Genomic DNA, 13,436 nt, shown 5'->3' on the forward strand with positions numbered 1-13,436 from the left:
TTAGGTGCACTGTTTTGAAAGCATGAAATGCCATACATTAAGCTTGAGCTGGCGGATTCGCCCACTCATGATTGGAACGAGCTAGTGAAAGCTCGCACATCGCCCTGCATGGCTTAAGCACTGTGGCACTCGGCTTACAACTGTCACCAATGTACACCACATTATTATCTCAATAAGCCGCCCTATTTTCCCTTCGTCCTCCATCCTCCGCCACCACCAAGCAGATATGGGCTGGGTGGAGATAACTAGAGACGGAGAGAGTGACCCAGAACTGTCAGGCCCCTCCACAGTGGGCAGGGCTGGGCTCCAGAAGCTAGCATATGTCCCCTGCATCATTCCCCACCTCTTCTTTTACTTTGGCACCTTCATTTCTTCCAATGATAGCTTGCAGTTCTGCACAGCCCCAGCCACTTGATCCAGCTCTGCTCCACATAACCAGTGTAATCCCCATATCACCAGGCTCCAAAAGAGCAGATCTGCTCTATATTTACTGGGTGGGTTTGATGTGCTCCCATTCATTAGGCTTGCAGTGAGAGATTAATTATCAAAAATAAACCAAGCCCCGGAGGGGAGAGCAACAACTAATGTTGTGTTAGGAGGAATGACAGTAGACAGAACGCTTCAACAGTTTGCCCACTGCAGACCCTCTTAGAGTTATTAGAATACTAATTATATTATTTACTTAATTATCATTTAATGTAACTTATCATTTGACTCACACATCAAGGTACCAAGGGTGCTACCAATTCCAATATGCACAATGATAAAAATATCTTAATCCTTTACTTTAGATAGAATATTATGAGCACACATGTAGTCCTTTGATCACAAAGCCAAAGTCTGTCCCTTATTTATACAACACACCTAAGACTGCCAGTGTGTAATGATTTTAACCCAAGCAGACTGTCCTCACCCAAAAACACTGCTATACAGGTCGTCTGTGCAAGCAGCTTATTAAGACTCATTTCTGTTAGGCTGCAACCTCTAATTAGCAGCGATGGTAGCCGTGGTAGTTATGACAGGAGCAAAGCAGGAAGTCAGCCGACCAGTAGGCGTTTTGAGAGGGGAGAAGGCAACAAAATTACCAAAATGTGTCACCCTTGTTAACCTGCCATCCTTCTCCATCCCCCCCTGAGATCACTAAATGGCAGACTGCTGTCTGTGTCCAGACCCAGATGCAATTCTAACCAGACCCGGACTTATACCTGATAAATTGTAAAGAATTATTGCATTTTGACGAAGCATTTCTATTGTAACAGGCACATTTTTAAGGGCTTTTAGGGCAGTAACAGCACCAGGAGAACCATTGACTTAATTTACAATTGTTAGTTAACTCACATAACAAACTTACCTCAAGTAACTTACCTCAGGTACGTAAAATGACTAACCTAAACATTAGGTAATTTCCCTTTTGGGAGAGGATGGCCTGGTTTGTCTGGACGACTGGTCATTGGCAAATGACCTGTTCTGTTATTTAGGTGTGAAGACGTGTTGACTCGAGCCATGCATTGCTAAAACACACTCTCTGACTTGTCTCTTTTTGTCCAGTTAACGATATATTAAATATATACTTGACTTTTACAGCCAATTTCGACTCCTACATGAAAAAGCTGTAACTTTAAGGGCAAAGACTGAAAAAAGATGGATGGCCTTTATTGGAAATAGCTGCATGTACAACAGTACTGCATCTTCCAACATCCTATGTCACACAGCTGTGATGTATGGGGAAAAAAGCCTCAGTCAGAATGAATTTCTCTTGCTAATGTTTGTGTATGCACGTGTGTGGGTTTGTCCTTGCATTTCTGATGGAGGTTGGAGGGGGAAAATATATCTCAAAAACATATCTTTAAAAAGACCATCAGTTTTTTATAGAGCACTGGTACTGATCCCTTCTTATTGCTGGCTTACAGAGAGGAACATGGACACTGGGGCTGAGGTGGACGTGGCTGTACTAGCCTGTTAATGTGAATTCTATTTCTCACTTCCTACGAATAGATGAGGAATGCATTATTCATAACTCCAAGGGAACAGCAACTTGTCTATGGTAAATTCATCTTCCTCCTCTCATCCTCCCTCCGTCTTTCAACTTTCTTTTTTTTAAGTCTTATTTCTGCAAAAAGGTCTGACACAGCAGTGAATTCATCAGTGTCACTCCATTCAGAGGATTGGCGGCCTTCCTGCCCAGTGACTGACATATTTGCTCTGCAAAGGCAAAGTAGAGAGCTAACAGTTTAAAAGTACTTAATAAATCCAAAATACAGAATATTATCCCGACTCTAACCATTTTTGTGTTGTCACTCCCAGTGTTTGGAGACAAAGGGGGTGTTACAAGAAAAGATTGAGTGCACTTAGACTTCTGCTCTTTTCACAGCCGTTGCAGTGCAGCACCTCAAACTGCACGACTGCACAACGCTAAAATGGGCGTGGTCAAAAGTGCAACAAGCTTTTGAGACAAGATGCAGTGCAGTGATAGTCTTTAAAGCTTTCTACTTATCTTTAACTCTAGCTTAAGGTCGCCGCCATCTTCATTATTTTGAGCCATGGGTGACATATTTGGAGCTGGCCACACCCTTCTGGGCTTGCATACTCCTTTGCATGTTGTTATTTGTATTATGTTCTGTGTGTTTTATGTTTAAGTTTGTAAGAGTGTGCATGTTCTGTGTTTCTGAGGGCAAGATGAAGTTGAATTTGGGTATAACAGAGGCTGTAAGACTTTTGCTTTCAAAGGCATGAAAGTTACAGTTATATGAAGAAAGTTTGACTTTCAAAAATCAATAGGTGTCACATTCTGGGAGGATAACTTTTCAACCTGGGTTTTAGTTTTCGAAGATATGTTTGTTCAAGCCAAACAAACAGACCCACAGAGGAAATAAATACCTTCAGTAAGTTATGAACAAAATAAGTTCTGAGTGATTTAAGAGATGATTTGTATCTACTGTTAAAACAAAAACAAAATTAATCAGACTACAGTAGGGCATTATGAGGTCATGAGTCAATAAAAAGCAAGTTGTATACAAAAATCAGACAGAACTTACCTGATGTAATAATCATTCCTGATGAGCAATAGGTGCTGAAGAATCGACAGGAAGTACGCCTCTGAGCCGGTGTCTTTCACCATATTGGACAGGAGATGGTACACCTCATTCATATCAGTACAGGAGCAACATTAAGGAAAAACAACTTCACGATGGTAGTTTTTAGGTTTCCCAGTTATTTTGCCCTAAAATTAACAGTAAAGGTTAAATTTGTGTTCATTATCCAGGTGTATTCAGCTTCTTGTAAACATTTAAAATTCCATTAGTCCTTGTTTTCTTTATAAATACATTCCTTATTTTCCCCAGTCCCTCCCTTCACATTTTCAGACAGGCATCATTGTGCAAAAGCAAACGGAGATGTGATTCCTCTTATCCATTCTCTCTCGGGGGAGCTACAACAGTGTAAACAGCTAACTTGAGGAGAGGGATTGGCATTAAAAGAATGCTCCCTCTGGTTTACCTGTCACTCCAAACCGTTCAGAATAGTGGAAATTAATTACATGAAAAACTCGCTGGTTTGAATGTTTGAGGAAAAGAACGATGGGGAGCCGATCATTCTCAGTGCAGAAATATGGCTGAAATCCAGCACTCAGATTGAAACTGACATGTACTCAGGAGTGAAAATTCATGTTATTAAATCTGCAAAGGGTATTGATTAAGTGTCTTATGTTTGCTTTCCTCAGGAGGAAGTCGTGATGGCTTTGACATCTAAAACAGATGTTAAATCAGACTGTCTTTCTCTGTATTCTTCTGGGCTGAAATATCATATACTACATATATGTATTGATCAGTATTTGTTTAAAAGAAGACTGTTGGTGATTAATTTCTTCCAAACAAGCACAAATGTAAACCACTGGGTCCAGCTCAACCCAGTTCTCACAGACAAAGGACAAAAAAGTGAAGAGGAGCAGGGAGGAGGTTTTGCAGTAAAGGGTTAATGTAGAAATAATTAAATTTGTGTGTCTCAAACTTCTAATAGCTTCCTAAAAGTGTAGCTCAAAGAAGCACAGAAGCCAGGAAAATGAATGATTTGGAGCCTATTTAATTTGTTTGCTTGAGAAAAGGAGGATTTCCCCACGGAGACTCATCCTGTTTGAAAAAGTGAAATAAGCCTCTCAGATATGTGCACACGTGCAGAAAAAAAGACAACTAAGGAGACAGTGCCCCGTTAAGCTCGCAGAGACGAAAACCTGATTGTCATCATAACATGAAGTGTGGATCTTGACATGTGCTAAAATATTTACTTAGCGCAACATACTGACTGCAAAACCGTGAAGTGACATTTTCAACAGTGTGGCAGCATATGTTGTGATTCCCCACCCCTTCTGCTTTCAGAACAGAAAATCTCAGTTAAATGCACATGCAAACACAGATTTCTTTTTTCATGATTTTTCTTGGGTGACTGAGCCTGAGGATTTAGCCAAAATTTAAGACAAATTATGAATAAACACATCAACAGAGATATTACTAACAAACTAACATGTCATAATGGCTAATTTGACGGATTTACTGATGTTATGCATCCGAAACTCATGGGAGATTAGAGGGGTCCAATTGACACGTTTTCAGAGGCTAATCTGGAGATTCTGTCAATGCTTTATTTGTTTCCTAATATAATCTGTCAGGTTTCATCAACAGCTAATGAAGGATGACTCTGTAAGAGACTATCAATAATTCAGATCATTTATTCCCTCCGTGAAAAAAAAAACAGCCCTTGACTGCATTCTCCATTTCCCATACTATCATCCACACAAAACAATCTGCAGCCGCTGCAATTGGAGGAGATCAATTCTTTTAAATACTGTTTGACACTTTTCCTATTAATTTCAACAATGTCTGTAATTAAACTCCTATCCCGTATCAAATTTTTAGAGAGAGACAGAGAGAGAGAGAGGGATGGGAATACGGGCTTCTCTACAGTATCATTTCCCTCCCTTGTATTAACCGAGTATGAAGCCTGGGAGAATTACCAATCCTGAGAGATTCAATTATAGCCTCACCACAGCAGCATTTGAGAGGACATGAGAAGGAGCTCAGACTGGGAAAGTATCCAACTAGCTCCATCTATCACTAAGCTGCAGACATAAACCTAATGTAGAATGCCAATCCATTGGATGACACCCCCCTCTACGCCCTCATTCTCGCTCTCTGTCTCTCTCTCTTTACACTCCCTCTCCAAATAATGAATAAACATGAGTGGCAGTCAAGTGTGACGTAGCCCAGTCAGTGGTGGGGTCAATCAATCACCATTCCACAGCTCATTAATATTTATTAGTGGCCTGGAGTCACCTCCTCGGCACCTGGACCTGGGCCGGACACAGAGGAGACGAGCCTCTTCAGGTTAATATTCATGAAACTGCTGGGAGAAACAAGACACATATGCAATGCTCAGGTAGTAGTAGGTAGTACTACCTGAGCATGTGTGCATGTGTGTGTGTGCGTATGCTATATGCAGCCAAAGGGACAAAGGGTAGCCCAGGCATTCGGATCATGCTCAGAGCTCGCGGATCAATAGCACATTGTCCTTGGAAACAAACATTGGGCCTTCTCATTTGTGAACCTGCTCAAGCACATCATTAATCCAGGTGCACTTTTCCTTTTTTTCCCCCTCCATCTTCTCTCCACACACACACATTCCCTCACACACACACACAACCTCCTCCACTCACCTACATGTGTCAACAGAAACTGTCACTCACAGGCGCACTTTGTGCCAGCACTAGAACTGTGGGATTTGGAGGAAGAAAAAGGTTGTGGGAATGAACATCTGCATAACAATGTCAGCGTCTGGTTTGCCTGCTCGCAATGTCAGCCATTCATACATAGCCTGAGAGACGATTTGTGAATTATTAAAAGGTTCTCTTCTGGGATGCTTGAAGAAGTTTCCAACTCTGGACTAAATTACTGCTCACCTTATCAACTTGTACTCTGCACGTTTGGAGTTAAATGGACATTGGCAGAGAGCTGGAGGAGGGAATTCACATTTCTAAGACAAGGAGTGATGATACTTAAACAGAAGAAACCTGGACTACAATATACAATATAATACGACTCTACATAAAAATGTTTAATTGTCTACTGTGCATTGTAAATGCTGAGAAGAGGCAAGCATATGTCTGTTTGATATCCTCCTCTTCAGTCTTACAACAGTCCTACTTAACCCAGTACTCGCAGACAAAGGACAAAAAGTGAAGAGGAGCTGAGAGGAGGAGAAGAGTAAATAAAAGAAGAGTGAGAGAGGCGGCAGGTTAAGATGAAAGGCTTATTTACCTAGTATACCTGGTCAGAGATGGAGCTGGATATTGTGCTCTGGCTCTGGCTTTCTCTGATGAATCAAACGATGAGGGGCTTTACCCTGTAAAGCTTGACCAAACCCACAATATACCCTCATCTCCTCACTGCTAGCTCTGCAGGGCCTATTCATCTGTATATTCACACAAAGGGATGACAAAAGGATATTCCATCTCGGCACGGATGTCGTCCAGGCGATGGGAGAGCTCGATGGAGTCCTCCTCCTTGTTCTCATTGAACACCTTCAGCTGGATGTCTAGCTCCTCTGTCTCTTTTAGCTCCTAGAAAATATGAAGTTATACAAAAGGTCATCTTGCTGTAGTGATCACTATCATTAACGGTGCTAACTGACAAGAATAACTTAAGATACTTCTTGCAACAATTTATTACTCTAGTATTTGGAATTGAGAATCTTGTCAAATGTTTTATATATCACTGTTAATCAGGCCTTTGTAAAAAACACTGTACTACTAGAATATTAGTTTCCCTGTTCCAGATGTACAGAAAACTGGGAACTGAGACACCCTGAACTCTCTCAATAGGTATTCCAGACAGTTCCTATTCCTGCACACCTGTTCCAGCCACGAGGGGCTACGGCAGTGCTCTTTACCACTTCTCTATGAATCACCGGCAGCCGAGTTTACAGACTGAGACAGGGCCAAATGTAACCCAATTTCTGCAGGTATCAATCACCCTGCACTGTTTTTTGGGCACACCATCTGTCTTAAGCAACACTGGTTCGGAGGGAGGTGCACAAAGCCACCAAAAAAAAAAAGAAAAAGTCGGGGAGGGGGGGAGACGAAGAGGAGGGCCAAATACATGTGTCAAGGACTATGAGAACAAAACAAATTGGGCTTTCTTTTTCAGCGGAGTTCACTTTTTCTTTGCCAACAGCCACGCCGGCTCCTGAGCATAACTCATAATTAGATGAAAGAGTGTCAGTTTGAATGTCGGCATTAAAAAGCGGTGAACGTGGCATTCATAAATGACTGTACACAGAGACTCTTTCATATCGGGGGGCAGAATTGAAGATAATTAAAGTAATGACAGTAATAATCAACAGGAGCAGCTGGGATGACTTATTAACAACTGGCTCTGTGACACGTTCACCCCTCTCGCTACAAATGAGAGCTTGAGTGATGACTTGGAGCTCATTTGGCTTCGCCTCATGTGAAGATGTGTAGGCCTGCTGATAATGATGCCAGGACGACCTGCGCGATGAGGGGCGAGCACTGCATCACACTTGACACATGCTACTATGACTGCTATTACTAGCCAGACCTCTAAAACTTAAGTTAATTATAATGAAACCTATCCTAATGCATGTCATTTGTGCCATGTGTGACCAGTCCAGCCATTGTGATGTGAAGTCATTAACTATATCAACTCTTCTGAAGAGGATTCAACTTTACATGATTTGTTTTGACTTCCTGATTGTTTAAAGGGTGACTTCACCAATTATAAACATGAAAGTGTGTTAACAGGTCGTGGAGAGTACTGCCTCTTATGTGCAAACAGTATAAAAACATTTTTGCGACTCCAGAAGAAGCTGCATGTAATCCAATAAATTGCCTCCAGTGATGTCACTCAGTGGCTCAGTTGCATCGTGGGTAATGGAGGCGCCAGGCTTTGAAAACAATTGATTGGTTGACACAGGAAAAAAAGTATCTTTCCGTGTCAGTATCATGTGCTGTCTGAAAGTTTGATAACTCACAGGTAGGATCTTCTTGAGGCCACATCTTAAGAACTCGTTGCGTAGATGTATCCGGAAGTCCAGGTCATCGGGGGAGGTGACCAGGGCGTTGATCAGCTGCATGCAAGCGACCTGTGGAGTAGACAGACAAAGAAAGGGAGAAAAACAAATGAGAAATCAGACAAAACAGCTATATCTCTCTCAACACACAACAAGATTACGTTTTTATGATTTTAAGTTTTGTCTAAATGTCTAAATGTTTTGTCTAGGAGTGCTTATTTGCTCCAAATATTTCAACCAAACCAAAACTACAGAAAAGAGATTGCTAGGATGAGGGGAGAAAGGTACAGAGAGTGAGAGGCCCAGCAGAGAGACGGTAGAAAGTGCAGGTCTGGTGTGTCTATTGACCAGATGTGCATTATTAATGGATTTATTGGTAAAGAAAAAGCCTCGAAGAGTGTGTGCTTGTGTTTCTGAGCGTGTGTTGGCTGGAGGAGGGGGTTAAGAGGAAATCGCTGATGAATTATAATGAGGAGTAAGGTGTTCCAGGGGAGCAAGCAATGGATAAGACGGTTTTCCTTGGACAGACGATCGATAGCAGGCTGAAGGATTCCCATGGACGGCGTGAAACATTGTCTTCTGAAACCTTGACCCTGGTCTGTTGGCTTGGATGTCTTATTAATAAGAGCCACCCATGCTGATTCTTTGCAGTTTCCTGGGTAGGTTTTATTATTCTGTTTTTTTATTATTTTTATTTTAACACAACAAATACAGATCTGTCCGTAAAAAAAGAGAGTATAAAAGTATTTCTCCAATCTTGTTGAAACCATTCAGATACGAGATACCAACCTTACTATTGGCAAGGATGCTGAATAAAGTGATCAGATGAGGTGAAAATGGTCTTGACAACAACAGAAAAACCAATAATAAAAGAAGGTATTTCACTGTTGTAAGTGATACTTCTTCGATGAGATTTACGCCAAACTTATACATGAGTCTCGGTGATTAGTAAAAGTTCTTACAGTGTTGTTATAATGTTATCCCCACACGGAAAGTATATATTAATCCATCCATCAGAGAAACTGATCAAGTGTGCATGGTTATAAGGCGCTAATATTTTCCTTTTGACCGGATTATCAAAAGTTTACACATAAAGTTGTTGCAGCAGCACAACAAACATGTTTGTTAGCTAGGTGATGGGGAGGATGCATGTTGGTATGCAATACAGAAATAAGATACTGTGCTGTATATTCCCATGGGAAAAACACAAGCTTTCTGCAGTAAAGGATGCACCGCCATTGAGTCTGAGACACTGGCGCAAGGCACCAGAAACATGGTAGACTTTTCCGTGTTAAAAAAAGCTTGAGGGCCTCGAAGCAAGATCTGCGCATCGAAACATGACATTTTACTGTATCCACCAGAGGCCAGACACATAAAAGAACCTCCACAAAATCTTCACAGAATTTATGTGAGTGAAGAAAGCCACAGAGCTCATGAAAAATTCTTTCTCTTCTCCCGCATACAGATTGATACTTACATCAAGCACCTCAAACATACCTCAGTCATGTTTTGTGGAGTGGGAAGCGGCTGTGTTGGGGACGGCGGGCGTTATCAGTGTTAGGTTTAGAGAGCTGCAGTGGCACCATAGGGTGGTACCAAACATCTTAATTAAAAGTGGCACTGCTGGGGTGGTTTTAAAGTTGAAATGCGGAGTTTCTCTCATGCGCAAGAGACAAGTGTAGCCTCAACTACAGCAAAACACATTTTAATCACATTAGCAAAGTCTACTTCTAGAGCCCATCACCGGTTTTGGATAAAAAGTCTATTAATTTCCTCGAACCCCCTGCATCAGCAAAGCATTTTAATTTACTTCACAATTAGCAGAGCTTCATTTCATTAATGGCAAAATTTAAAGGAAAAACAACAGCCTCCTAATAAAAGAATATCTACTTTCGCTTCCAGCACCCGCCTCATCAGTTTCCTTCATGACTTTTCCTTCATGACTTCACAATCCCTGCAGTTAAAACGGGTAATTCCTTAACTAATTCCCTGCTTTTGGTTTCACAAAAACATGTCTTAAGCTGTGTGTTTATGGCTGTTATATAGTTTTCCCTGCTGCTGAAGAATAGTAGTGAAAATTAAGAGAGGTACGGCGCTTTAGTTGCCCTTTCACGAGTCCTCTGAGACGCAACTTGACAGCAGCTGGGGAAAAAAAAAAAAGAGCGGAGGTATTTGTAAAATGTGAGAAAAACGAGCCAGGCAGTGAGAGGAGCAGAAAATGTGAGGAAGAGTGAAGGAAGACTAAAAGCTTGCACGAAGTTAACCTCTCTGCTATTTTATTATCATTTTCCTGGTGTTCACAGAAAAGAATTGGGTGGTTCAGTAGAGGCAGGTGTTTTTGATTAAAGCAGTGGCGACGGAGCTCCGGGTGCATTTCAATAGACCGGCGATCACATCCCATCATGTGCAAGAGGTGCAGTGGGGTTGACAAGTGAACCAAAGACAGGAGGAAGAAGCACAGAAAAACACATGTATGAAGACAGCTGAGGCTGAAGAACAATAGGCCTCAGAGTGACACAACTGCCAATTTCAGTCACACCTGGCACCGCAAGTGGTCTTTGTGAAAAAACAGAATTTGTGTGGCTGCGTCAGCTTTTCTGTCCACTGTACATGGCAGAAATACTGCTTTTGTTAATAGGTTTTTTGCTTCTTTTTTTCAAGTTTGGGTAGTGTGAGTCATTGTGTGTATGACTAATCAAGCCACCCTGAAACGTACTGTATCATAGAATAATAGAGTATTCAGAGCAGTGATGCAGAGGTGACTGTTTTGGCTATAAACCATAAAAGTCACTTTTGTACTTCATAAGAAGTAATCTAGCAGCGATGAATACAGGATGAATATTAACCAGTGATGTTAATAAAGCTTTTCAGTGTGTGATTCCAAACCTGGAGCTGCTGGGCTTCGTGGTTCTCCAGTCCTTCAACAATTGAAGCAAATCTCTCTTTATTGTTCCTCTCTGCAGCAATTGTCATGGCAGCTAGAATCTTATCCAGGCTGGAAGAAAACAGACGACAGGGAGCAGGGCACAACACAAAAGTCAACAAACACTTTTATCACCTCACTGACAGGACATTTACTCACAATTTTCAGCTCAAACACCATGTATCTTATCTTCCCTTGTGTGCCGGTGTGGACATTTGCTCGGCCAGTCTTTGGCGACCCTGACAAATGCTACCGCTTTCCATCTCTTTGTATGCAATCTGGCCTATTATTGCAGCAGTATCCAATTTTGACTTGATTGTGCTTGTTACTAAGGTGATGGGAGACAAAAACAAGGTTTTACTGCAAATGTGTTCTGTAGTCAAAGCAATTGAGGCAGAGTGTATTTGGCTGGGTGAGAAAGGGTGCAAATTATTACAGGGACTGCCAGACTAATGTGCAAATACACTTATTGAGAAGGTAAGAAAATTAGAGTACTTATAAGGGCTCAAGGCTGCTGAGCTAAATAGTGCTTGGGTGAATGAAAAGAGAAATTCAGTGTTGCTGAACTCACAAACACACACAGGACTGCAACAAAAGTAAATTAATGTAGTCTGAGCACCTATGTAAATTATATCTGTTTTTTACAAGATGAGTACATAATAATTGCTAACAGTTGGTCTCACTGTCACTGCGAGGCCACATTTTCTATTGTGCCTTCATCAATTGAAAAACTGAACAGATTACCTCCCCTGTCCTCAACCTGGTGGATACAAAAGAGCTCTCAGCCTGATACACAAGTCCTCAATCGCTGCTCAAATAATTAAATCAAGAAATAAATAGTCACACGTAATGTCAACTGTAGGGATCGGTCAATTTATGCACATCCGAGCACGTATGTACACGTGCCACATAGGCTTCCATTTGCCATTTTTATTACCTTGTATGAACCCAAAAACCTTGTAGGGTGGCAAAATGCATGCACAGTTGGTTTGTAAGCAAGGAGATCATGTGTCTGACCAATAGGACTATATGTGTCGAGTAAGCCTGAAACAGAGATAAATGGAACGGCCATGCTCTGTGATAGGGGTTACAGAGTCGCAGACAGGCATGGGGAGCTGCATACTGAGTAGCTTTAAAGCCAGTTCAGACGGCGCTTCAAAACAGGCGAGATAGATCTGCTTAACTTGTCGTGTTGCCTTTTGACGCTGTCAGCTGAAGTGGGTGTTGAACATGAGCCAGCGTCACAACATTGGCTGGCAGAGAAGTTTCTGAGCGAGAGAAAGTGACGCCTCAGCTCCTTTGGCTGTCATTTCTACAGGATACGTATATTTTAATGCAGGCCTATGATCATGGCAGAGATTTCCATGTTTACTTCAATCTACTCTGGAATACTTTGAGGATGGAGAGACAGACACAGACTGAGAGAGAGGGAACAAGATTTTTTATTATCTATACTCGGCGTATGATGTTAAATATAGCTGTGTGTGTTTGGGTGCAAGCAGCAGAAGTCTGTCTGAGTGTTCGAGTGGTGACTGTAATAGACAACATTCATATGAGTGAAGCACCGTATTGATTATGTACAGATTCAACTGCATCTATTTGCAAAAGTCATGATTAAATTGAATTGAGCTGACTGAGCAATACTAGATTTAAAAAAAAACAACCTTTAAGTCAAACCGATTGTGATTGGTTGTCTGTATTTTGAATTCCCAAAAAAGTACTTAAAGTTTGGGAAATCTTGCCCACTGTTTAACCTTGCGAAAACTGTAATTTAGCACTTTAAGTAATTCATTTCCATCTGTGCCAACATTAGAGGCTGCGGCAGGTTCTGCCACCGGTTGTAGTGTTGGCTTTGTTAACGTGTTTGACCCAAATTAAGGGGAAAACACCTCATGCAATTATGCACAGCATCACAACATGAATTAGCAATGATTTATGCTCTTAATTAAAATTGCTAACAGGCCCTACAGTGCTCTAAGTATTGCAAATCACATTGCAATGTTTGGTACAATAATTGACACGGTTAGTTCTGTAATAGAAATAAAGGGCTGCAACTAACAATTATTTTTATTACTGATTTTTATTCCAATCATTTTCATGATTAATCGATTAATCTTTCAATCGATTATATGTAAAAGATTTTTTTTTTAAATGTGAAAAATGCTCATCACAATTTCCCTGAGTCCAAACGTAAGTTAGTAACTAAAATTATCAACAGAATGTGAAGAAATAAGAGACATTATATCAGATATATCATATCATATCCTTTTTTACAATACCACTGTGAGCTCCCAATCCAGACCGCTAGCTGCACAGCTGACAAAGCTAACTAGCTAACTGCATCTACAGTTAGCAGCAGTTAGCGGTAACTCTGCTGATATGCTTTGGCTTATAGTTGGCTATTTATTGTCTTTTGATAGACTCATCGATTAAA

General features: G+C 41.1%; 1 protein-coding gene across 8 annotated transcripts in view; it reads right to left on the minus strand.

The window, feature by feature from the left end:
* The window catches only part of diaph2 (diaphanous-related formin 2), a 397,495-nt gene that overhangs the window by 258,468 nt on the left and 125,591 nt on the right, over nucleotides 1-13,436 (minus strand). For all 8 annotated transcript variants that reach the window (XM_084353751.1, XM_084353750.1, XM_084353752.1 and 5 more), the window contains 4 exons: nucleotides 10,966-11,074; nucleotides 8,041-8,151; nucleotides 6,495-6,607; nucleotides 3,036-3,152 (listed from right to left, as the gene is read on the minus strand). In XM_084353751.1, the coding sequence (XP_084209877.1) occupies nucleotides 3,036-3,152; nucleotides 6,495-6,607; nucleotides 8,041-8,151; nucleotides 10,966-11,074 (450 nt within the window). The remainder of the gene's footprint in view (nucleotides 1-3,035; nucleotides 3,153-6,494; nucleotides 6,608-8,040; nucleotides 8,152-10,965; nucleotides 11,075-13,436) is intronic.

This window comes from Pagrus pagrus (genome assembly GCF_965226575.1).
Source record: "Pagrus pagrus genome assembly, chromosome: 5".
Lineage (NCBI taxonomy): Eukaryota > Metazoa > Chordata > Actinopteri > Spariformes > Sparidae > Pagrus > Pagrus pagrus.